Source organism: Falco cherrug, chromosome 4 (genome assembly GCF_023634085.1).
Source record: "Falco cherrug isolate bFalChe1 chromosome 4, bFalChe1.pri, whole genome shotgun sequence".
Taxonomy (NCBI): Eukaryota; Metazoa; Chordata; class Aves; order Falconiformes; family Falconidae; genus Falco; species Falco cherrug.
In genome coordinates, this window is record NC_073700.1 from 65,739,178 (window position 1) to 65,766,629 (window position 27,452).

Genomic DNA, 27,452 nt, shown 5'->3' on the forward strand with positions numbered 1-27,452 from the left:
TGTAACAGGGAAACTCAATTGAAGCAATGTTAGTGGAGTTTCTCAATGAAGGATGAGGTGAAAAGCAAAAAGTGGCATGCAACTGTGCAAATTGGCAAAAAAGAAGTAAAATATAAACCTGCAAAATAACAAAATCTCATCAATCAAACTGCAGAGGAGCCAAAGAGCAGGCTTGGGTGCCTCTGGGGCGAGGCTGGGTGCCCTGCATTGCTGCTGTGGTGCTGGGGCTCCCTGGAGGATCTTCCTCCCCTGGGACTTGGGTCTGGGATCTTGCCTTGTTTTGTTCCTTTAGGGGAGGAAGGTGCCATACCTTAACTTAAAGCTATGCAAGCTAGGGAATCCTTAGGTCGGGCATGTTTGTCCATCTATGTGGTGTGTAACTTGAAAGACCTTTAAAACAGATACATAGGTATTTTTATTTCCAGCAGTAAGAATCTATATCATAGAAGTTATAAGTTGAAGCTATATGTTAGCAAATCCTAGGAAATGAGAACTGAAGATAAATCACTGTCTAAATGAAAGGAAAATCATGTATTTTTCTTTAAGCAAGATCATAAAATAAGATGTTTCCTAAATGAGTTGAAATTGGAAGTTTAAGGATACAGGCTAACTTTAAACTTCCACCAATGTATTGAGTTTTTACCTTATTGGAAAGCAGGTATTTTAATTAAATTTTTAAAAAGCCGAGTCTTCAATAAGCTTTCTGATGTCATCTCTGAACAGTCCTGAGGCATGCCAAGAAAAATATCCAGAATTGAATTTGCTACTAAGATGCCTGTGCGAGTAAAATGATGGTTTGTGTGATGGAGAACAGAGTGCTATACTTTTAGCTTGCTTCTAAATTGACTCTTACGTTCAGAGCTCAAGGGGATGGAACTGTTCTGTACTTGGTTGAGGCTACTGAAATCCTCATGTGCTGATACAGATCTGCAAACCAAGCAACAAGGGACTATTTCAGATTAAAAAAGAAAAAAGAAATGAATAAGGATAAAAGAGCAATGAGACCTGTTTAAAAATTGCCTAATGACAAATTCAAGTTGCTAAATAAGAAATGCTTTTTGTATCTTAAAAAAAAAAAAAAATCCTCAGAAGGCTGAAAATCACGGTCTTTGAAAAGGTAAGGAGAATAATAATATATTCAGGAGTGTTACAGGGAAAATGTGAAGTGATTTATACAGAATTTTCTCCCTTTCCTTTGTGTCGATATCAAGGGGAAACTATGTGACTCATCTATAATACATCTCTGCAGAAGTCTTTCAGATCTCTAAGCTTATAGGTGGAGGCACGTACATTTGGTTTTCTACAGGGGAAAAAAGTGTGTGTTCCAATTTCGTGTATCCATTGTCATTTCTTCAGCTTGTAAAAATCACGCTGGACTTAATGACTACTTTTTTTTTTAATGTCTATTTACAGAATAAGCTAACTCATCAGATTAAAGGAAAAAGTATTTAAAATTCTGTTGCTCTACATTAGTTACAAACAGGTGAACTCTGTGGATCTATTTATAGGAGAACTAATGGATGTGCCTAACTTGACCTACTTCAGACTGCTCAATGGAAAAAACAAACACTGTGGTTGCACCACTACCATGTATTTCATTTTTTTTCTTAAGAACAAAATAATGCCTTTGCTGTTACGGCCTTCTAAAAACATATGCATATTTAGAAGCATTTATTTATTTATTTATTTATTTCTTGGATGCCATAGTAACACTTCAATTTAGAAATATATTGAGGGGGTTTTTTCCTTCCATAAACATCAACTTTTGCATCTAAAATGAATGTTATTTTTTTGTTCTTTGCTGGTCCTGAAATCCCAATTATGTACAACCTGTAACTGTGGAGTAGGAAGAACTCAAATTAGTAAAGAAAACTAGACTTCATTTTGTAAAATTCACTCTTGTTGTGAAATAATTCAAGTAAAGCATCTTCTACCAATGTAGAGGCAATTTTCTCTATATATGTAGGTATTTTATGAGTTAACCAGGGGTGATGCGTGGGGGTCATATATAGACTCACAGGTATGTATCAGTTAAGATGATGAAAGAGAAAATACATGGTATATGAAGTCATCAGGCAGAAGTGTGTTTGTTACATGGCAGGTGCACAGTCATGTTGGCTCACCATGTGGGGATGCCTCTAACTGAGGTAATTCCTGCATTATTTGAGGTAAATGATACAAGACCCTGCACAAAACCAGGCCTGGCCATTGGGTTAGGCTTTACAGGCAAGTTTGATTATATGTTGACCTATAATTGTAGCCTCATTTTGAACAAAGCTGATAACCATCTCCATTAAAAATATTTCCCATGACTCTGACATCAAAGTATGACTTTGAATCCATATGTAATATGAACCCAAATATTTAAGACTGACAGATCTTGATGGTCTATATGTCAGTCTGTGAATCATATGATGAGTATAAAATTTCAGAGATTTGAAAATGGAAATAGTTAGCAGTTAAACCTTTGTTAAAACCTAATCCTTTTGTCTATGAAACAGGTGTCTTTTGTATCCTGTGGAAAAAGAAAGCAGAATAAAAACTGTGACTAGACAGTTGCACAAAATGAATCCATTTTATTTTTAGGGCAACAATCAATTTGAGTTAATTTGATGTGGTTGTACATGGGTCTATGAGATAAGTACTTCTATTTGTAATACAATGAACACATCTATAATTTGTTATTGATCAGATCTTCAGAAAGCTTTTTACATCTTTGGTTAATACTGAAAGTGTGGCAATCCATGCTTTACTTTTTTCAAATATTTAGCACATGAGGGGTTACTACTTTCCTGTTGCATCTAATCTTTTAGTTGACTTTCTATTGTTGTATTGCTTTTTAAAAACTCATTTTAATGGACTCCCCAACAGGTAGCATTGCTAGCGCTGGGACACCCTGTCCATGGTCATGCCAAACCTTTTCTGGTTATCCCTGTTAGCTGTGGTTGGTTGCTCTGTAAGCAAACTATTTCACAAATTCATTATGTGATGAAATATCTTCAGTTCTGTAATCCTTTAGATACTTTGCATCTAATAAAATGTTTGAAACATAGGCTATCGATTGCAAGTGTTACCAGATTATAAGAAAAGGAAGAGGTGAAGGTCATCAGGTATCTTTGAGCAAGAAAGAGGCCTTTTCTGGCTGAGACAGTACAGATCCATTTTAATATTACTGCTTTTTAAAATGTCATATCCAAGTGTTTTATCTTTATTTGTCTTTGCAAACATGGAGTATTATCCCCAACACTTTAATAGAGAAATACAATTTTAAGTGATTTTTGCCACTCTTGTATAGCAAGTTGGTGTAGGAATTAAGAAATAACCCAATGTTGTCTTCACCTTAAGTCTCTCTTTGATATAAGAAATAGATCATCAAGGTGTTACCAGATTCAATTTGGCAACAATTTACCTATTTGTCAATGAACAGAAATGTAGGGCACTGAATTATTATCATTATAATATTTTCTAATATGCTATGAGTATTATGGTGTTGCATAGTATTTGTGGACTTAGATCTGTTGCAAAATGGCTGACCATGAAATATTTGTTATATGTATAACACATATATATACATTTATATATATGTAGGTAAAGAAATAGTTGTTGCATTGTACTACAGTAACACTTGAGTCTTCTTTAAAATGTCCCTTAAATATGATCTGGTGGGAAACAGCTACATATTTTTGTTGTCCTTTTGATATTTGCCATCTGTAGAGGAACCTTGATGTATGAATTCGTTACGGTAGCTATCAGTTTACAGCATACCTCCTCCCTCTGTCTCCCACCTTGGACTGTCAGTAGTCGCAGAGAATTCACTAAAATGGTCTGGAGCGGGATGCCCTCAGCCTGGGGAAAACAAATGTAGTTTTCACTCAAACAGTGAATACAGTCTATGAAATATGATTACAGTACACACCGTGAAATGCTTGAGAGTCAGTGTTGCTTTAGCCATTACTGTGGTTTCCTTTCTCTGTCAGATCCCATTTTGTTCTGTTTCCCTTGTATGGGGTTGCTGAGTTGCTTAAGCGGTTGCAATTTCCCCCCACCCCTTCCCTTTTTTCCCCTCAATAGTCTTTCTCTGCTGATAGGCATAAACCATTTGGCTACATTAATTAACAAGCATGTTCGATCAACAACAAAAAAACTCTTTGAGTTTTAATGCATTTTATACTGTTTGTTGGGAAGCTACCACTGTAACGTCATGTCCAAGATTTTCTTTAAAGAAGCAGAACCAGCAAGGTGTCTCAAGATAAATCCACTAGGAAGAAAACCTTTTGTCTAACCTACTGAAACTCTTAAAAGGCTCTCATACTTTTCAGGGCTGTCTATGGTGCCTACTGGAAAAAAGAATTAACTGAAGCGTCATCTAGCAAAAAGCTTTTTCAGTGGAAGCTCTGTTAAGTGGTCGAGCAGTATTTGTGTTGTGCTCTTGCCGTTAGCCTAGCTAGCTGGGCAGTAGAGGGATGTGCCACCAAATTGTTACGGGGGTATGTATGTGTGTGATTTCAGTAATATCACAGGTTATGGAAACCCAAAACATGCTACAAAATAATTGAGATACTATAAAGCTTGCTCAGTTTTTATTAGTATTAAAAGGTTTTTAATGTATGTTTTAAGAAGAGTCATTAGGCATGGAAAAATTGGTAGTTAGAGAAGACTGAAGTGTTGCATAGGTTTTTTCAAAGGTTGTATATTATATTCATTGGCTATCTGGTGTTTTTGGCTTTTTGGACAATAGGAAATCAAATACGTCTCTCTTTAAATCCGTAAAAATATTTCCTGTCAAGATGCTTCACAACAGAAATAGTGCCATCATGAAGCCAACCAGTCTTAAGGCTCAGTTTGATCAGTTTATTAAATGGGAAATAAGAGATGATTGCCTGTGATAGCAGGGGATGAATTTGATATTCATCAGAGACCTGGGAAATCCTTTCCATTCTGCACTTCTCTGTGTCTGTATCATATCTATTCACTGATTTGACTGAGCAAGGCAAATTTTATTTTAGGGTAGTGAGGCATATGGAAACTGTACGAATATTGCCATTTCCAATTGTGGGATGACCATACTGCACAAGGATGTGAATAAAATAGGCATGACTGAGATGTAAGGAGAGTATTAACACATATATATAAAAAAAAGATTAATTTTTTTTGTGTGTTTTCTTTTTTTTTGTTTAAGTAGATGATGATTTAATTTAGTGTAAGGCTTCTCTCTCTCTCTCCTCTCTCCCTGGATTACTGATAATAGCAGTGCATCTAGTATAGGACTGATGTGGATTACACAAAGCTCTCAGCTAATTATTTGTGCATATATATGTGTTCAAGAGGGAGAAACCACATTTTTTTTTTTATTCAATAACTTTTGTTTTTTCCCTGTGTGATCTTTGTAACTGCTCTTCAGATTTGATTGAAAATTGCCATTCTCTGGAGATTTGGCCAGTTAATCAAGAAGTGAGAACATTAGCACAAAAGCCTGATGCTGGTATATTTGTGCTAGTTAAGACACAGGAAAATGGGTCCCTTAGGAGCTGTTTCCTATCAAGTCTGATCATGCAGAGAGAGAACCTACTTTATGTTGCAAGGACCAAACAAACATTTATAAAAAACGGCTGCCAGGAGACTAATAGCAAATACGGTCTCTTCTTCCATAATCGTTACAGAGAAGTGCAAGAGAATAAAAGAGGAAGGATGAAGGGAAAGGTGTATTTTAACAGCATAAACATTATTTTTGTTGTGTCCCAGCTGGGGAAAAAAAATACTGCTGTGCAGTCTTTCAGGAGCTTGTCATTATTGAAATGTGTACAGCAAAATGTAAAGTACCTGTTGGACATTACATACTGTTTCTTTCTGTTTGGTATTTATAGTACTTTTGCTTGCTATGCTAAATTTTTTAAAAATATTAAATGTTAGGAAACAAAAAACCCCTTGAATTCTTCCTCCAAAACACAGAGGCTGTGTATTGACAGGCTTTTATTTGCAGAGGGGTAGATGTCTGATATATTTATCATATGTTGCTCACACTGGTAGCTCTGCCTGTTTACCACAATAGTTGCAATTACTTGCCACTCCAAGACCCTGCTTTCTGTTGCTAATGCTAGTAAAATTGCTGAAAGTGTTGTATAATGAGAACATTCACCCTGTGCAAAATACTTTGCTGCTATTACTCTGCAGACTAGTAAAGCTACAAACTAGGTTTAATTATGTTTTAAAAGATGTACAGCTCTTGCATACCCGTGTCAGCCTGTTTGTCTGCTGAGACTGGATCTCTTGTTCAGTTCACAACTTCAGAAGTCAGAAAAAAATTTGGTTTATGTACAATGCAAACAGATTTACTACAATTTACAGCTAAATTTCCCAGATTTTCCCTTTTCACTGAATATATTAAACCTTGGAGTGGTTAGGCGTGCTTTCCCAGGTGAGAGCTCTGCGGTGTGGCTGAGCCGTCTGTGATGCTGGCTTGTGCCAGCCATGGGATGGGGCTGGGTGCGGATGCCGAGCGCCGGAACCCGGCCTGTTCTGGCTTTCCGTAATCCCCTTTCTGGCACTCAGGTGGAGGATTAAGCTCTCTAAATGGAACGTAAGCTAACAGCAAAGTCAGGGCAGGAAGATGCAGGGAGGGGGAGCCTGTGGTTGGTGTTGGAGGTGCTGGTAGAGACACAAGAGGAATTACTTCAACACTGCAGGTTGCAGAGGTGAGCAAGAAAAGTATGCCGAAGGGAGACCAGTGGTGAAACTTTAGCATGGCTCCATGCACACATGTATGATGATAAACTTTACTTACAGCTTCCCTTTAATGTTGATTTGGATTTACGCAGTGCACAAGATAGCTGCTCACAGTAAGTGACCAGTCAAATTTTTATTTTTCTTGTGTTGCTCAGTGCAGCAGACGTTGCTGTGGAGTGTTTGAGTAATTTGAAAGCAGAGTTACTCTCTTTCTTACAACCATTACTGTAAAATACCCAATCACGTTCTGAACAATAATGAAATAATTGTTATATCCCTCTGAACTGAAAAAAACCCACCACCCAAGCCAAAGACCAACTCCCATTTTTTTTCAGTTATTGGTAAAATGGAGATGTTACTATTGAATGTGAGAGATGGGATTAAGTGTTCAGAGAAGAGAGATTTATATGTAACCCTTAGATGCCCTCAGAGCCCATTTCCCATTTTGGCTGGCTGAAGTAGATTGTGATTGGCAGTTTCTCACACTAGGCACCTAGAAATAAAGACTGCAGAAATGAAACATGTAGGAATTTAAGTGACTGCACTAACTTTATTCAGACTGCCTGGCTGCCATTGAGTTTTCTGCAGGTAATTGTCAAAAGACAAAGGAATGTGAAGAAGTTCTGCTTATGATTTTGGTGAGTTTGTTAGAAGTATATTGAACAGCAGAGATGAGTGGAAAAGTACTTCTTCAAAGATGAAATAATGACTGGCAGTAATTCTAGGTTTATCAGAGTTAGGAGCTGACATTTTGGTAATAAGAGGTAAAATGTCCAGTAAGATAGGGAAGGCATGGCTGGGTTTGAGCTTTGGAAATGACACAAGGCAGTCTTCCTTCAGAAATAATCTGAGAAAATGTAATTGAAGGGACTTTTTGGGTTCATATATATATTGAATAATGTTCTGTTGGCAAGTGTACTGCTAATATTTCCTAACTCAAGGTTTTGTAATGCTAAGAGTTGTTAGGGAAATTTTCTTCAAAAGTACAAAACAAATTGACAACTTTTCAGATATATCATTAACGCAGGTGAACTGTGAAATGGACCTTTTTATAGGCGGAACTGCTAGCAGCAACAGTTCATTTTGAGCAGTTAATTTTTCAGTTTTTGAGTCATTAATTTTATTACAGAACATAGAACAATAATGATTTTTTAAGTTATTTTTAGAACAATGGCAATTTTTAATTTTTTTCCAAGAATCTGCCACTGTGTACCTGTGCACAAGCTTGACTCTTACAAGACACACAAATTTTGTACAGATCCATTTGAAAGTAAGAATAACTCTTTGAAATCCCTAATGCTTTTAAACTAACTAAAACAAATTTTGAGTTTTCTTTCTGATTGATACCATTGTTCAAAGTTGTCATTATACTGTTTAATCTCTGTATTAGTAGCCTCAATAAATGACAGGTGGCATGGATGCTTGATGGACGGTTACATCCATATCTGTTGGCACAGTGAGGCCCGAGTGAGAAGCCCTGGATATGTCATCTCAGCAAAAGGGAACTGGGGGAATGTTACTCTGAACACATCAGGATATGCAGAAGTTCATTGGAAGACGTGCTTTAAATTTTCCTCAGTGCTGTAAAACTGAAATGATCTTTTAATTACTCTGTTTCTATTTTGAAAAAAAAAAAAAAATCGGTTTATACTGGCTGTACATTAAAAGTTGTATCTTTTGATATAGCAGGAATCGGTGTTTTTATGGAAAGAAAAGAAACTTAAAGTTTGGGAGTTTGCTCAAATTAGTTATTTCTGAGAAATATCTGCAATAATATCCATCTGGGTTCTCAGAAACTTTTGTGTTCTTCTAAATGTCCTTTTCCTCATTTTACCTCATGATAGCACATCCAGGTGGAATTCGCCTTTCAGAACAAAACTACTTTCCAAATAAAGAAATAATTACTTGATGCAGAGATTTTCACAGCTAGTTACTTAGTAAATCAGAATTTTAAGTCAAATCCCTCTGCGGGTCTCCAATTTTTCTCTCCATTCACTTCAATGTAAATCAAAACCTGTGTTATTTTGAGAAGAAAAGAGAGCCTGATTACTGTAATATTAAAGATTTTTAAAAGGATACATTATACATCTGTTGATTATGGAAGTAGTGCTTTCATTGGAGTTTTGATTCCTCCTCTAAGCACCTATTTACAGGCACATGCATGTTTTTGGTACAGATCTGTCTGCTGTCCGGGAAAAGGCAGAGGCGCGTGGGAGCTGCTGTTTCTTAATTGCTTGGATAACTGACAGTGGAGCCTGGTTCCAAAACTTGCTGTGTTTATAATTCTCAGTACAAACAGCATAAAAAGTAGATGTCATGGTGCCAGATAACATCTGTTTTATATAGCTTTTGATATGCAGTTTCTGATGTGTTATATCCTAATCTGAAAAGATACGGAATAGGCAGGAGGCAGGTAAGTTGGCTGTTGCCTTCGTTCTGGGTTTGCTCATGGTCAGGCAGGGGGATGCTCCTTCCCTTGGCAGAATAAACCTCTGGACCACCAGGTGGGACAGAAAGAAAGAAAACAGGATGTGCAACTAGGGGAGAGGCTTAAGTATGAGCTGACTTTAGGAGGCTCTGGGAATGAGAGCAAAGATACTATTGGGGCTGGGAAGTGGTGGAAAGAAGGATTTCCACAAGGATTTAGCTCCAATCTTGCATGGTGAGCTGTATCGCAGGAAGCCACCGAAAGCTGGTCTATCAGGAGTGGGTCTGCTGCAAAGACCGAGTGAGGCAAGGGGAGTTCTGTTTACAGACTTAGTTTAAGCTACTCAAGGGAAAAACATGTGGGGCTGACAGATGGTAAAGTATAGGACCCAAGTGGTACTAGATCGATTATGCTTACACCGTATGTATGTAGGTGTCTGCTAAAATGACATAGCATAAAGCCAGACGTTTACTTGTTAGCAGAGGCATATATACTAATAGGTAGGATGACATTTCAGTCTCTTCTTACATGTGTATATACTTACTGTATGTTTGCTTGAAAGGGTTACACATGGAAAATAGCCAAAAATACTGTATTAACAAAGTCATGTTCGTTTGTGATGACCTTTTATCGTAGCTGAGATTCAAAATTGTGTTCATCAGCAACTCTGATTTTAGACTTGCAGATAATAGCTTCAGGGCAATATAAATACTTACGTAGTTTTCTATAATCGCCAGCGTCCCTAACTTCAAAACGAGAAACCCATGGCAACAGTGATCTGCAAGATATGCTGTATGAAACAAGATGGAACGTTTCTTTTTAATGTGAAACAACTCCAAATGCTCTGACATTCCTATCTCTATGTTTTTGTGTGTAACTTTAGAATTGCCATGGAGATTTGAATATTTATTTATTTTTAAACTTTATGCAGTGGTACATATGGAACTTTAGCTGAAATCAATAAATATAGAAATGTATACACTAGCCTATGTGGTATTTATGAATTATGTGGATTATCTTTTATATTGGCTTTATAAGCAACTTTCACTATACGGAAAATATTTTATTTTGAGTTCTTGTTTACATTCATAACGTAGTTCTAGGCAGGTTCAAGATGCTGGTTAACCTTTGAAATGTAGTACTTGCCTAGTGCTTAACAGAGATAGATGACGAAGCAGTGCATATTAAAACCTCTCAAAACACAGGATCATCAATCTTCAAGTAGCTTGGCTTCACACAGCGTGTTGTTATCCATGATGCACAAGGCATATCTACAGCCCATGGAAGCCTGATGCATCCAGCCTCCTGCTTTTGCATATTCTCGGTGGAAATGTCAATTGGACATTTCCAACTGTCTCTGCCTGCCTTTAATGTCTCTTCAATAATTTGTCTGACTGTGTGTTAAACTCATAACTTATCACTTATTATTTACTGACCTGATGGCTCTGACTGTAGAATCTTAAGTCCCTGTTTGAAACTTATTCTTCACACTTTATAATATTTTCTGTTTGGCCACACAGGTAATTAAAAGTATAAGCTTTAAATGAGTAGCATAGGTATAAGAATGTTTTAGATCTTTATGCTGGAAGTCCTTGAATTACCTTGATATAAATTTTAAAGTATAGCATTCACAACTTTGACATCAAAATTACACATTTGGTGAATAACGTATGTACTTTTTGAAAGTCAAATTAAAAATAAAATCAATTGGTTAGCATTAGAACCTCACGTAACTCTTTGATGTCAGCCTTTTCTGGCATGCTATTAATAAAGGCCTGTAATAAAATGTTTAAAGAGGTCCTGGTACTTTATGGAATTATACAAGCTGTATTTTCTTATACTGTTTTTAACTCTTTGCCAATGAGTCTCTTGAGCTGCCTGGTGTGTTCAGTTGAGTCCATAGTAACCTGGCCAGAGAGAGCTTGGCAGGTGTTTCCCCAATCACTGCTGACCATTAGCTGATTTGGTGCTTTTACCTGTCTACTTTTTAAAAAATGTTGGCTGTGATAGCTTCTGTAACATTGCTTTTGTAAGTGTAGTAAAATGATGATTGAAAACTATCAATATCATGGCAAAACCACATAAAGTGACCCCCCCCCCCCCCCCCCCCAATTGACAACAGTTTCAGACAGCAACAGAAAATATTTTTTGTAGTTGTGGAAGCACACATTTCCACTACACGTGGTAACCCCAATAATCTGAAAATGGTAAGATGACATTATTAAAATGCGTTAACCTATCAAACCTAGGTTTCAATGATTTTTATTTTTTTAATATCTAGGATGAAGATCGAACAGAGGAGGACAATAGCAGAGTTGAGCCTGTTGGACATGCAGACACTGTTTTGGAGAATGCTACCAATTTTTCCCTGGAGTAAGTTACTGGCAGAATACATTGTTCTAAGGATGAGTCTTGAGGCTGAATATAGACTAGCAAAACCCTCAGAATAATATGAATGATGCTGCTCTTACAGTGGGGCAGTCTTTTTTTTTTTTTTTTTTTTTTTTTTTTTTTTAGGTCATATTTCATTTTGGTTTTAAACAATTTGCTTCATGGAGCTTTTTTAAAGCAGGTTTTAAACAGTTTAAAAAGCCTGTGTTAAAGATGAGCATTGGAAACTTGACATTTATAAGTGCTGATGCTACAGTACATTTTCTGCCTCAAAGAAGATGCTTATTTGATGGAACTCTGAAAACTTGACAGAAGGAATAGGGGTCAGCGCTAGCACAAATAGATCAACAGGCAAGAATTTCAAAAGGAAATATCTTAATTCCTGTCACCAGTTCACAGTCTACTGGGAAGATGTGCATGCAGGTCACATAAGTTATGTGATCAGAAGTCTTATTCTTTGTGAATGGATCAAAACTGATGTTGTTCAGGACTGGGAAGCTCTGCCTAATTTAAGAAAAAAATCAGTAGAGGATACTTTATTTTGTCATGAGATACAGCAAGCTTGACCTTTTGCATTTCATTGCAAAGAGCTGATCCATACTTCACTGTGGAATTAATGAGAAAATATCCCTTCTAGCCTTAAATTAAGCCTTTTAAATTGATTCAAGTTAAATTTTAAATAAAAGTAAATCTTCTGCTCCTATTATTTCTGAATTGAATTATGAATTAGTTGCAGAGGTTTAAACATTAAAGATCATGGTGGCATCTATTGGCAGTACATGCTGAATTTTACTCTGTTCCATTTAGAAAATCTGTAACATTATAAATTCCAAATGCTGTTTGCTAAATAGAGTTTGCAGAACTTCTGTCAAATTTAATGCTTCTTGGTGTTGCTTTTAAGTGACTTACTGACTTTTCATCATATACTACTTCATTCTTTTCTATTTTGATATCATACTACTTTGCATGTTTGTTTGAAGTAGTTGGCCCAAACTTCTGAGAAAATCGGGAAGGAAAATAGAAACACTCCTCGCTTAGGAAGGGTTCATTTCCTTTTGTTTTCCATTTTACTTTGTTTAATATTTGAATTTGGGACAGATTATTTTTTTAAGAAAAAGTATACTAAAAATGAATGCCTAGATCTTAAATGTGTATTTTGGGAAAAAGAAAGGTTACTGACTGAAGCAGTAGAACAAGTTAAACAGTGTCGGCTGGATATGAAAACTGACCTTTTTTAAAAAAAAAATTATTTAAGCTATGTTTCCACTTACAACGATTCTGGGTGAATCACAGTGATTTTTATTTGTTCTCTTCCTCAGCCCTCAGTTTTCTTTAAGCTAATAGGAAAGTCAGAAAAAAAGTTGATCATAAGGAGCCACAGCTATACCAATAGCAAAAAATGTCTTTTGGAGGTGAAAGGTGTTGCTTGATTACCATGAGCTGCTTTGCACGCTAGTTTAATGAAAACTTAGCCTTAATGTACAGTGAGAATGAAATGAAGTTAGCCTATATGGGAACTGGGGCAGGGAACATTACCAAATGCTGTAATGCTGTCAGTCTTAAAACATTGGTCCAAGTCTGAAAAATAGCACGTTTTTGGCTGATCTCTCAGCTCTCCTGTTGTTGCAACGCTTTCTTGAGCTAATGTGGTGGTTTGACCTTGGCTGGATGCCAGGTGCCCACTAAGCCACTCCATCACTCCCCTCCTCAGCTGGACAGGGGAGAGAAAAATATAATGAAAGGCTCATGGGTCGAGATAAGGACAGGGAGAGATCACTCAGCAATTACTGTCACGGGCAAGAGAGACTCGACTTGGGGAAAATTAGTTTAATTTATTACCATTGGAATCAGAAAAAACACCTTCCCCCCACCCCTCCCTTCTTCTGAGGCTTAACTTAATTCCCAATTTCTCTGCTTCCTCCCCCCCGCCAGTGGCACAGGGAATGGGGAATGAGGTTGTGGTCAGTTCATCACACGTTGTCTCTGCTGCTCCTTCCTCCTCACACTCTGCCCCTGCTCCAGCGTGGGGTCCTTCCCATGAACTTCTCCAGCATGGGTCCTTCCCACAGGCTGCGGTTCTTCACACACTGCTCCAGCCTGGATCCCTGCAGGGTCACAAGCCCCGCCAGCAGCCGTGCCCCAGCGTGGGCTTCTCTCTCCACAGGGCCACAGGTCCTGCCAGCAAACCTGCTCCAGCACAGGCTTCCCACGGTATCACAGCCTGCTCCGGGCATCCCCCTGCTCCGGCGTGGGGTCCTCCAGGGGCTGCAGGTGGGGATCTGCCCCACCATGGGCTCCCTGGGCTGAGGGCACAGCTGCCTCACCGTGGGCTTCACCAGGGGCTGCGGGGGAACCTCTGCTCTGGTGGCTGGAGCCCCCCCGCCTCCTCCTGCACCGACCTGGGGGGCTGCAGGGCTGCTGCTCTCGCACAGTCTCACTCCTCTCTTCTGCTGCATTTTTTTTGTGCAGATTTCCATCCCCCTCCCCCCTTCTCCTTTCTTAAATACGTTATCCCAGAGGTGCTACCACCATCACTGATGGGCTTGGCCTTGGCCAGTGGCAGATCCTTCTCGGAGCTGGCTGGCATTGGCTCCACTGAACATGGGGGAAGCTTCTAGCAGCTTCTCACAGAAGTCATGCCTGTAGCCCCCCCACTACGAAAACAGTGGCAACAGGGATAGAGACCTTCCATTTATGTTGTTTAAAAAATCAAACACAAATTGAGGCATACAACAAATATAAAGGCTACATTAAAAATACATTTTAAAAAATTTAATGTGAAAGAAATATAGAAGAAAATGTATTGCAGTGTTTGTGCTGACTTCCTAACAATATGTGGTCTGGTTATTCTCAAATTCCAGATTAAGCACTTCAAGCTTTTGTGATAGGCCACCGTATGATCAAGAGCTTATTGAAGGAAGTAGAAAATCTTTTACTGCTATCACAGGGCATTGGTCTTGTTCTTTACTCCATTTCTAGATTACATTTGATTTGTATGCTGATGAGAAATAACCTTCTCAAAGATCTGTATGTATATGTAGTGCCAGGAAATATGGGAAAAGTATGTAATACTAGAGAGAGGCATAAGCCACAAATTTAAATTGTGGCTTTTGTTCAGATCTCTCACTTCCAAATTTACTGAGAGGTTTGGCCTTCATGTATTGTTTTCTCATCTGGGTATTTATAATTCTTTATGGTTTATGGGCTGTATTCCACCTTTCCAGATGTAGGCGTGTTTCAAACACATCAGTAGATGTGGTCCAAATCTATTTCTAGAAATTTTGCATGTCTCTTTCTGAACCTGTACTTTTCTCTTTCACTTTTTCCCCCTCTACAGCAAAAAGCATAATTGAAAACTATATGCATAGTTGCTTCTGGAGGAGGTCTGGTTGGTTTTGAATGTTACAGTTAAATCTTACTGTGGAAACTTCACCTAGTAAGGAAATACAGATCCAGCAATCTCCCAATAGAAGAAATGGATTTACAATAAAACAAATTGATTTGTTTTAAAACTAGAAGAATTTAACAAATTTAAAAATTGAACAATGCTTATTTTATTAAGGGGTAGTTACATGAAAGCTAATGTTAAAGCTGGTAAGGCTTAGAGTGGTCTCTCTCCAAGTTAAAAAAATAAAGCATATTAGTGCTTAATGATCAGTTTTTAGGCTTCTGAGGAAAAATTGTATTTCTGCTCAATGGTCCAAACAGTTAACTTTAAATTGAACTTTAGAGTAAGGAAGAAATAAAACAATGCATGCGATGATACTGCCTATTTTTTTGTAGCAAACTCAAGTTTAGGAAAAAATTATTTGATTTTTTTGTTTGTTTTATTAATTGAACTATTTTTTATGATTGATCTCCTTTCATGCCATCAGATTAATCTTCAGGTACGTAGCATTCAGCAATGCTTTCATCACCATGAATTGATTTCTGGAATAGTTTTGGTTTTCTGTGTATGTTTGTGTGGGGTTTTTTGGTTCCTTCACGGTACATGTTCATATTCCCTCATTCGTCATTGTCTCACAGTGATATGGTAAAGCTCGTAGAAGTCTCCAATGACGGCGGGCCTTTGGGAATCCATGTAGTGCCTTTCAGTGCCCGAGGCGGAAGGTAAAGTATCGTGTAGGATTTTAATTGAACTGTAACTTGCTGTGTTTTATCTTAGTTGTGTTAATGTTTGTACTACGTGCTTTTGCCTTCTGTAGAATATTGTATGTTTTTCAAAAGGCAGTCTCACCGATTAAGAAAGGAAGAAATGCAAGTTTACTGACTCTGTAGTTGGAGTGGAAACTAATGGAAAGGCTCTGCTTGAAAGGAGTTAGAACTGTGGGGTTTTAATAGAGTTTCTGTTGTAATCTCATGGGAAATTGGGAGTATAAAGATGTTTCCTTTCGCACTCTTAAAAACTATAATTGGCTGCTTTAATATTTATGCAACATTTGCTTGCTCACTGTTTAGAGCCACAAGTTCCCAAATAACAGCAGGAGTCTAAACTAGAGGTGTCCTATGCCTGTGCATGATAGTGGAAGAGGAAACAATCATCACAATTTCAATGTTTTGTGTTGTCCCATCTGTTGGGTTTAAAATGAAGTAGCAAAACCAGTTGAAACATTCTGATTTTGGTGAAGGTGAACCTTTTCTATTACATGGCAGGCTGGAACTCCTGAAGTTGGATTGCTTACAAAAAAAAAGTGTAAGGAAAGTCCTTTACATTAAAAAATATAATGTGGGGGACTATATTAGTAAACAGAATGCATCATCTCTAATGCTTACTTTGCTGTAGTAGAGTTTTAGCATTTAGGGTCATTAACATCATCTCAGAAAAATAGTTTTAACTTTTGCAGTAATTAGTGGGGGATTTGAAGCCTTTAAGTATGTTGAAAAATGTTAGTTCTTCAGGAATATATGCAAATTTTATTCTGGTCATGCATATTCTAAGTATACCCTGTATTTTCCTTCTTTAAGGAAAAGGGGAACAAACACATATTTTAAAAGTAATCTTTGATTACACATGAAGGGGTGTTATGTTTCCACACCTGTTGACCCAGCAGCATTTTCAGTTTAGTAATTAGGAGCAAAACTAACTTGCTATACATGTATACATATCTGAAATATTAATATCCTCTTTTCAGAAATGATAAATGTGTTTTTCCTTCTATACTAAATACCTTAACAGGATTGTAAACACAGAGGAATAAGAACTTTATTTGCAGTTGTTACTTTAAACCCAGTGCTTTCATAGCCATACTGATATGTATAATGAGAAAATGTAATTTTTTTAATTTTAAGGCTACTTTTTCTGAGGACCACAAGTTTGAAGAACAAACTTCTGTAAAGTGGTAAATGATTCTATTCATAATCTGAAATTCAGTAAATTCAGTGTGGGGATGGGAAGGGCAGGAGTGAGTGGTACTTCAAACATAAGGTCAGAAGTAAGTTCCATGATGCTGGAAATGCTTGAAATGTTCACACAGTTATCTGGGATTTAGACAGTGTGAAGGCTAAGAAAAAGACTGGTTTAAGAATGTTGGCTGGCTACTAAGTACTTTTTAAATAAAAATGATGTTAGAAATGTATATTTTCAGATTTTGGATGAGAATTTAAACTCAGATAAAATTCACTTCCAGGATGTTAATGTGGTTGTCAAGTCTGAGGGCAAGCTTAAACTGTTTATACATGAGAGCACATAAAATGAAAAAAACCATAAACACAGAAATAAAATATCTCACTTTTTTAAAAGGATGCTATCTACATCAAGAGCTATGAAAGATTTTTAACTCTTTTTGTCCTGATTTTGGGATTATATGGTGAAGTTTTATTATCAGAAAGCCAATTTTAAATATAGATGTTTAGAATCAGGAGCTACTTGAAAACAGAATTCTATTACAAGGGAAGTGATTTTTATATTAAAATGTATCTATTTTTTCTTCATAATACTGGAACTTCCCTCATTGAAAAGTGAATGGTACGTGCAATCACTGAGTGAGTTTCATCTCCCTCCCCCAAAATAATTGGCTGGAGAGGGGACATATTTGGGTCCATGTCTTCAAAGTGTGGAGGACTAGACCTCAGGTATTTCCGAAACATTTCTCCCATGCTTTCTGTGTTGTAGTGGAAGAAAAGTAGAGTGCATTGCTTGGTATTGATGATAAGCACTTGTGTTGTGCTGCTGCTGTACTGTCAGCTGTGCCCACACCTCTACATGCTTTCACTGGGAACAGTGACATTTTCTCCAGCTGCTTGCAGTGTGGTCAGGGAAAGGAATGCACCCACCTGCAGTTCTGGAGTGCTTGATGGTGGTTTTTGGTTTCTTTCTAGACACCCCCCCCTCTTTCTTTTTTTTACTTTTTCTTCTGGTCCCCCAGCTCTTTTGAGCAAATAAGATACGCTGGTTCTCTTTTTGCTCAATTCAGAGAGAGAGCAGGTGCTTGGCAGGGATTCTCTTCTGCCTATTTGTTTCTTGCTCTAGCACATGGCTGCTCTTTGATCCTCCTCTCGCTGCAAAGCATAATGCTGCACGCTAGAGTGAACTAACTTATTTGAGCAGGTGATCTGCTCAATAGAAAATTAAATATACAAAACCAAACACAGGACTTGGTAAAGACTTAGAGGGATGTCCAAAAAGAAAAGATCTAGTGTATCATATAGTTTAGTCCCTTGGCCCACTCTTGGTTTATATTTGCTTGGTGTCCAATTCCACTTATGCTGTGTTTTCAATTATTTTCTTCTAGTCCCTTTCTTTTGCTTTTGAAAATGTTACTCAATAGGCAATGTTACTAAATCAATAAATCGGAAAAGTGAAAAAAATGTAAAATGTACTAATGCGATTCTCCCTTTTTTCCCTATGCAATAAACAGGGGCCTTCTCCTGCCAAAAAATTCCCCCTTCCCCAAAGCAAACACCCCCAACCTCTAAAAATTGTATGCCATAACTATGTCTATTTATATTGAGGAAATATTTGACTTTTTCATGGTCTTGTGAGGGTTTGGGTTTGAGTATGATCTGTCTTCAGTATTGGGTTTTGATCTTGAACAAAATCTGTAAATATCTATTCTTTGTCATTATAGATGCTACTAATTATTTCTGTTCATAGTAAACAAGACTTTTTTAATGAAGAAAAAAATCTTTTATTAATTCTCTGGGAAAAGTACTATCGAACTGTACAGACATGGTCAAACTTTCGTCTGTGGATGTGATTCCTTATTCTGTTTTTACCTCTAGAAGTTCATCAGTCCTTTATTGGCCTTTTTGATTATATGCTTTGGATAAGAGTGTGTTCACCTTTTCAAAAGGGAGGAGGGGCATACATATTCATCACCTTATGGTTGTGTTTCAAAATAAAAGTTTTGTTTGCAAAACCTGCTTGCACATTTTTGCTATAGCATAGATGCAGTGCTAAGAAGAATAGGAAGAATGAAAATGAAAGCAGAGAGAATGACAGAATAGGAAGTGAACAGAAAAGTTTTTAGATACAAGTAGAGCAAAGAGGAAATGAATGAGAGGAAAGCACAAAAGGAAAGAAAATTCTAAATCTGTGCAAAATTGCCTTTAGCACTAATCCTTCCTTATTAGGTGCCCATAGAGGAGAGCAAGCATTCAGTCCCTTAAGAACAGCATTTGAGTAGTCCTGTCTGATAGGGATGTGATGTTGATGCATAAATGGGGTTGCATCAAGTTCTCCTCTGCAAGCTTAAGAGTATTTCTAGCGTAATTTACCATTATATGGCCTCTTCTACTTTTAAGAGTCTTTGAAATCTTCTCAAGCTCTATACCGTAGCTGCTCTTCCAAAATCCTGCTATGTCTGTCTTTGGAAGGAGATTGAACTGAAACAAGGAATATATGAGATTACATTAGAAATCTCTGTGAATAATGATATGGAAGTTACAGTCCCACAGTCCCAAGACCACTGTGATGTCTACTTAGTAAAACAGAACAGAAAAGGATTTGTCTATTCATCTGATAACCCCATAAAGAACATCCATTAAGAAGTATCAGACATGTTACTTTGATGCAGAGCATTATGTAGGGCTCTGCCAGCTGTTCTTCCTATGAAGCATGCCACAAAATCCATGATAAACTGTACAGCTAAAACCTGGCAGCTAAAAATATTTGGTCTATGTTTCTATGCTATATATCCTAAATGTCTTTAAAATATAATGTCTTTACAATAATAAGGAAGTCTCAGAAGAATGGGAAAAATAAGAGACTGAATTATATGGCTTTTTGTCAGTTTAAATGACAGTTTTAACAGATTTTATTAAAACAATGCAAAACCTCAGATGAAGGTAGGCATTGATGTATACACAATCCCTAAACTAGAAAATTGTTTGTATGTTTTTGTGTTCTGTAGTTTTTTATTTTTTTTAATTTTTATTGCTTTTAGTGGAAGTGTCCTTAATTTTCTAGAGTTTATAAATCACTTCATATTTCACTGTAAAAGTTTTAGTCTTAGTCTGTTACTCAAGATACAAAGAAAACTAAAGTAATAGCTAGTGGCCGTTGTCTACACTGAGAGTCCTTAATACTGCCTTCAAGGTGCCTCTCTAATGATCGTATTCTATTTGATCATCTAGGAGTTATGTGTTATCTGCATCTCCATTTATTCCTCTCCTGCATTTCCAGCCTTTCAAATCTCAAAGGTAGCCTTGGTTTTCAAAAACAACTGCATTAGAAAAAGATTCCCTGTGGTGTGAATGTATCGTTCCCTCACTCTTTTAGCTGGATTCAAGGCTTTCTTTGTCTGATCTCAGCCTTTAAAAAGTTATATGAACTTAATTTGAAGTATTATTCGAGGTAAAAAGCCGAGGAGTAGTTATGAAAGACTTGAAATGGGTTCTGGACTTCAGGTATGAAAACTGAGAAAGTTATTTTAATGCCTTCACAGTAGCACTGTGATGTCAATGTAGTGCAAAGAAGTTTATGTCCAATTTAGCACTGATCAGCCACAGTAATTTAACTTGAACAAACAAGCTGATTTGCCTACTCTAACCTCCAAATCTCAGGAAATTTATACCATGTTTATGTTCCCGTAGTGCTTCTCAAAGGTCTTTCATGGCATGAAACCACTACACATCAGATTTTTCAAGCAGTCCTTTTTTTTGCCCCTTAATCTAGTTTTTGTTTTTTTATGTTAGTGTCTTTACATAAAACATCTAAACTGGTTATTTTCTCTTCTGACTGATTTGATTATATTACAGTTAGCTTACAGGTAATAGGTAAATAACTTCAGTGTGTAGGTACAACAGGCGGTGATGGCCAAATCATATTCTAGATGCTCAATGTAATATTTTTATTACTCTTATAGTATTTACACTGTCAGTTTTTATTAAGACAAATTATAAACATTTCCATACAGCTGGATGGCATGTGGGGAGTTCACAATTTCAAAGAACTACCCAGACTAACTCAGGCAATTTAGATGTCAATAAAACATTCACTGCTTATTTCTAGTTTTGTCATTGGTTGCAATTTATACTGAGAACTGAAATGTTAACACATGTAGCTGAGTTTATTTTAATTGTATAATTAGAGTAATGAACCTTGTGGAAATACAGTGGTGCAAATGCTAATCTAATCTGTTTACATTCCCAATTAGATATTTAAAACAAATACAAAGATTGAGCTCTGTGCCCTAGTACTGTTTCCCTTCTGTCCCCATGACAGCTAACGTTAGTCTAAAATAGTGCAGCTACCAAATTTCCATTTATAATTATTTTTTCGACAGTGTTTTAGACTTGCAGAGTGTCTTGCAGAGGTTCACACAATATTTGATCTTGTTCTTAAAAAGGTTATAGTTTAAAATTTTTATAATGGAAAAATTTATCTTAGAAAATGCATTGGCTTAGTTTAACTGGACGTGATTAAGCAAATTCAAATGCACTCATATATTTGTATGCTACATGGTTGTTTTTAAATAAATATATATACTGACTTCTGTATTTTATACTAGAATAGTTTATGGGCTTTCAAAATTATGTTTTCCTAATGTAGGAAACGTAATAGTGAAACTGTAGTAGAGCTGTATCTCCACTTATCAGGATTAATGGTGGTGGCATACAGCAGGGGAAAAAAAAAACAATTAGTTTTTAGGTTATTGCATATTTGCAATATCAGGTCTACTCAGTTTATCTCCAGTTACTGCAACAACAAACATGAATTCCCATAATGCCTTTTTTAGAGTCATATTCTTATATCTAACCGTAATATGTTGAAGAAATACTGTAAGAAATTGATAGGCTTTTGGTACTGATTTTCAGGGACATGCATTTTCTGCAAGTTCTAGGAGAGTTTATTCTGCTTTGCAGAACCACATTCAGGAAATTGTTTCTGGAACTGTGTCTAAAGGGATCCTTTGCCCCATGTCTTTATATTAAAAACTTAAGTAAATTAAAGGGCACGGTGAGGATCCTGATTTCAGATTTGGCTCAGGCTGTTCATCCAGCCTTGAATCTGTTCTCAGTGACTTCAGCTTTATATTCCTTGGTTAACCTAGCTCTAACACTTGTTACAAAGTAAAATCCTCATGAGCACCATATGTTGTGTCTGAGATGAGCAATCTCGCATTAGTAGAACTTGTAGCCTTTGTTTAATGAGATTATTAGCAATTTTGACTGGTAGTTTATTTATGTGTTACATTATTTTACCATTGATTAGGATTGCTAATATTTTTACTAGATTTGAGAGTTTAGGTGAAGTAAATTTAGGAAATGACAAACCATGTATAAAGATGCATCTTATATTAATAATTTAATATAACTTCAGAATGCAAAATGGTAGCATCATTTCAAGTAAAATACTATACAAAAAGCATTGATAGACTAATTTGTAATCATAAATACATGGTGATATTGGGATGAAATCATTATTTTGTATAGAGTGTTATCATAGTATTAATTTGGAGTGTTGTACTTTATGTAGAATATGTTTTGATATTTAGTATATTGCTATTTTGATATTTTTTATATTTAACCATGTAAACAAAACACCTGTTGCAGTTCCTGTGTATGCTCACAGCCAAGTATTGCATGCACATTCAAATTCTGAATTGTCTTTGGGCATTACAAAGCACACCTGCATCAAAGTGCTGTTGGGGATGAAGGGAAAGAAAAAAAAAAAAAAAGAGTAGACACAATTCTTTCCTCTTCTCCTCAGATATTTTGGTGGTTTTCTCTTAAATGTAGCATTCCCAATTTTATTTTTGCTTGCTTATCTCTTCCTCACTGAGACATGTCCTCTTCAGTAACTTCACTGTGCAGATCACACATTGTCTCCCCAGAGAAGTTCAACAAATCAGAAGTGAAAGTCACAAAGTTGTTTTCTAACCATCAGTTTTGTATGTATCAAAACTATAATTCTGATAAAAATCATGCAGTGAAAGCATACAAGTCTTTTTCCTTTTTATTAACATTCATTACTTAGTGCTTTCTGCAACTAAGGATGTATGCATATTTTTATATAATTATCATTTTTAAAAATCTGAGACTGTCTTCAAAGTGTGTTTTAGTGAATAGAAGGAAAAAGGGGTTGAATTGCTATTTTGAAAACGTCTTTTGTTTTACTTTCTGTGACAATATACCTTCATAATGATCAGCAAGTTTTAGTACAATGAATGGAGCATGATGTGGTCATTAAATTAGTGCGTGACTGTTGGGGAGTTTTAGAATTTTATGTCATGCAAAGTATGAGGATGGTGGGAAAGGCAAACAGCAAACCATGTAAAATACCTAGATAATACAAGGTGTTTCACTACTTTGGTGATCAAGGAAAAAAAAAAAAAAAAAAAAAAAAAGGAAGAATTGTTTTTGCTTTGGGAAATTTGGGAAAATTGGTTTTGCTTTTTTTTAACTTCTCCTTTTTTCATGGGAGATGCTGGGGTGTTGCAAGGAACTTACAAAAGTTGGAACTTCTAAAAGTTGGAACTTCCAAACCCAAAGGATATCAGCTTGGGATGGGGAGGGATAGGAGACACTAGTTTTGTTTTGTGGTTTTTTTTTGGTTTTGTGAGTTTGGTTTTTTTGGTGTTGTTGGGTTTTTTTGGGGTTTTTTTTTTGGGGGGGAGGGGGTGTTGTTGTTTTTTGAAATGCATGCATTCTAGAGAAATGATACTTTAGCTTTATGGAATCTTTCTGGTTCTTGTGCTCACCAATGCTATTGCAAAGAGACAGATTGCTAATTGCAGCAGCTGAGCTAAAGTCAAGCCCAATCACAATTAGCATCAGTGACTGTGCCCAAGCAGTCCATCGGGAACCAAATAAGAGTGGAGGTTTGCCTCTGATGGGACACCCCCACCCCTCACCCCACCCCCGGAGAGGTCAAAGGTGCAGTAGAGGTGTTTGTAAATTACTCCATATCAGGTGGAAACAGAATAGTATCACTTAAATGTTAATGTCTGACTCAAACATCATTTGATGATTTGTGTTGTCATAATGCTTTATGTTGTTTTTCTCCTCACAGTCTGTCTACATGTACAGATCCTTTCAATATCATATCTTAATGTCTCTAGGTGGTTCCAAAATGGAAATACTACTAGGATCGTTTCTCTTACTCCTTCATCTGCCTTGTAGGAGAAAACGTATGACTGTTCTGTAAAATATATGTCTTATTTGCATATGTTGATGATAAATTGGTAAATGAAGAATTTAAAGTGGAAGAAATAAGTTAAAAGCTGATTTTGCTTTTCTGACCCGTTTGATGAAGTGCTCGAGTGCGTATATAACTTTCGAGCGCATGAGGAGTCCTTTTAAGCAACATTGACTGCTCATTTACTTTGAGGTATGTGTGAACTGAAGTGCTACGATCACTGAAAGTTTTGCGCTAAAAGACATATGTGGTCTTGCAATTCCTGCCACGCAACCAAGTATTTTTCACGCCATGCCTTGAAATGACTTCTGAAAAAGTAATGGTGTTGACTTGGATGATGTGAATTTGACCCACTGATACATCCTGTGGGATTTCAATGTAAAGCTGATCTTCTTTAAAAAAAAATCAAGTGCAGTGTCGATGCAAGAATAATCCTGAAGATTGAATCCTTCTTCAGACCTAGAGTTCAGGTATAGAAACATCATTGACTTTTCACACTATCCTACCTCAGAAATCCACTCTTCAGGATCCATTTCATAATTTCAGGTTGAACATTTGTTTACCTTTTCTTTCTAAGAATGTCCTTAAGGTGACACTGCGGGTAAGCACTAGATAGAAGTGACCAACTCATTGCACAGAGGCTATCAAATGGTAGCCAATTAAGTTAAGATAATATGCTGAATTAAAAATGGCATATAAGTTTTTAATTTCCTCTTTGCCGTTTAGTAAAAAAGTTATGGTTTAAAAATAAAAGCATTCGGTTCACGTGAATTTCTGGAGTCCTCTACCCATTCCCTTCATTACAGGCTGCTTGTTTTGTGAGATGACCCCGCGTTTTGCTTGCATAGAGGCAGTAGTGATGGCTGCGATATTCTCTGCTAATTCAGAAGTTTAAATTTTAAGTTGAACCAGTTCAACTTCGGTCAACTAGCAGAAAAGATGCCAACTGTCAGATGTGTGGTGCTTCTTGGAGCTTTTACTGCTCAGAAATCTAGGCCTTTTGCAAGAATGGATGTGCTATCATCACACTGTCTGTTCATTCTTATTTTTAAATGACATGCTTGATTCACCTAGGCTTTTTGTTTCATGGATAAATGAAAATAATTCAGGTAAAAATTATTTCAAACTATGGTATCCTACTTCAAGGTAAAGATGGTTTAAAATTTAGTTTCTATAGTGGTTATGATAAAATATTAAATCAGTAGGATTTTCTAAGCTGAAAATTGTTTAAACAGTATTCATTTGTAATCTTAATGTTGCAGAACCCTGGGGCTGCTGGTGAAGCGATTGGAGAAGGGTGGAAAAGCTGAACAAGAAAACCTTTTTCGTGAGAATGATTGTATTGTCAGGATTAACGATGGAGACCTTCGGAACAGGAGATTTGAACAGTAAGTGTACTTACAATGTATTAAATTGCAGTATTTAATCTTTAGTACTGCACCTTGCTGTAATTTGAGGAAAGCAAAAAAAAAAAAAAAGTCTAACTTTGCCTTTCTAATAAGGAAACAATACACCAAGGGACGCGAATGTTTTTTAATTAGCCAAACTATGAAAAATTCGGGATAATATATTGTCATTAGAATGTATGCACTTCTTATTTGATTGTTTTTGCACATTATGGAGTTTTTCTTCTTGCACTGCTAAACTATTTGTCCTAAAATTCCTGCATGTCTTCTGTTTTTATACTTGCAATGCATCATGTTCAATATAAGTGGATAGCATAGAGACTTCATTTCTAAAATTTTAAAAATAGTTGTGGTTTTATATGTGTGAGAACTAAAGGTACTATATACAGAAACTTCCTGGAGACGTTTGAGAGATTGTAAGTATTTGTGCAGTGGATGCTGGACTTGGTAGAATCACAGAATGTTAAATCAGAAAGACTTTTAAAAATGACATCAGCTTGTAGTTCACAGATATTGAAAGAGAAAGCAGAAAAGAGGTATGCAGAAAATTAGTGATTTCAAAGATGATAATACTGTTCTGAATACCCTAACAGTTTGAGGGTCCAAGAAATATCATTTATTCTGATCATCCTATACTTAATATACAGTTGAAATGTGTTTTTTTTAATTTATTTGGCTCTAACCTGGATTGGAACATGACCCTGTACCGTATAGTTGAAAGCAGCTTTTTCTCTGCTTGTCCTGTGATTCTGAATCACAATTTGTTAAGCCTGAGAAGAGACTTTTTGACTTTGTGTACTTTGGATCATGACCCTAGAGCAACGTCTGTCAGTGCAGGCTTAAACATTTTTTTTCCCTGATTTCTTAATGTTGTATTCTGAAAGCCTAAAAACTTCAGAAAAGCATAAACTAGACTTTTTGCAAGAACTGCACATACTTTCAGCAAATTACGGAAATACATAGTCTTTGTATAAAGTGTAATTTTCATTCTAATAATTTTGTTGTCACTGTGATTACTGTTATCACAATTATTGCAATTATCAAGGTTCAAAACAAAAGGACACTGCAGTCCTGCCATAGGACTGTCTGCATTTTAAGACTGTGGTTAATTATTTTGCATTTCCGAATCCAGTATTTGGTACATTAGTTGTTAAACATATTTAACCATTTTGTTTTCCCCTAAGGAAATAAACCGTAGCAAAAAGCAGACCAAGTAGACTAGTGAACAGATTCAAGTTTTATGGTTTATGCTTGAGTGCAATGTGTCTGTCAGCTTGTGTTGCTTAATTAACATTAGTAATTATGCTTATAATGCCTTGTAGTCTGCCAGTCCTAATTTGCTAATTTTCTGTTAATTTTGAAACCTAGAGCACAGCATATGTTTCGCCAAGCCATGCGTACGCCATTCATTTGGTTCCATGTGGTCCCTGCGGCTAATAAAGAGCAGTATGAACAGTTGTCCCAAAGCGAGAAGAACACGTACTACTCCAGCCGGTTCAGCCCCGATTCCCAGTATGGTGACGGCAAAAGTATTAACAATTCTGGACTTCACACATTACAAAGAATGTCTCGAGCGGGTAACCAGTCCGATCAGACAGACTCCTACTCGCAGCTACCTCATAGTGTGAATTCATCAGGGAAACCACCCTCGGGCCTGGTACCGTCACCTCAAAAAGTTCTCACCTCCACTGCAAACAGTGGGTATAACACCAAAAAGATAGGGAAGAGGCTCAGTATACAGCTGAGGAAAGGTAAGGCACTAATACACTCCTCATATAGCATAACATATATGTGTGTAGTGTATGTATGTGTGTTCAGTGCCGTTGTATTGGGCAGGGTAGCTTGCAGTAGCGGGGGATGTGATGGATTTTTGAAGCCAAGGGGCTGACTTTTCCCTGATAGCATGCCCAGAAGCCCAGCCATA

General features: G+C 36.7%; 1 protein-coding gene across 19 annotated transcripts in view; it reads left to right on the top strand.

The window, feature by feature from the left end:
• Nucleotides 1–27,452, top strand: part of PARD3 (par-3 family cell polarity regulator) — a 458,069-nt gene that overhangs the window by 221,442 nt on the left and 209,175 nt on the right. For all 19 annotated transcript variants that reach the window (XM_055707494.1, XM_055707505.1, XM_055707486.1 and 16 more), the window contains 4 exons: nt 11,433–11,524; nt 15,569–15,652; nt 25,385–25,510; nt 26,897–27,279. In XM_055707494.1, the coding sequence (XP_055563469.1) occupies nt 11,433–11,524; nt 15,569–15,652; nt 25,385–25,510; nt 26,897–27,279 (685 nt within the window). The remainder of the gene's footprint in view (nt 1–11,432; nt 11,525–15,568; nt 15,653–25,384; nt 25,511–26,896; nt 27,280–27,452) is intronic.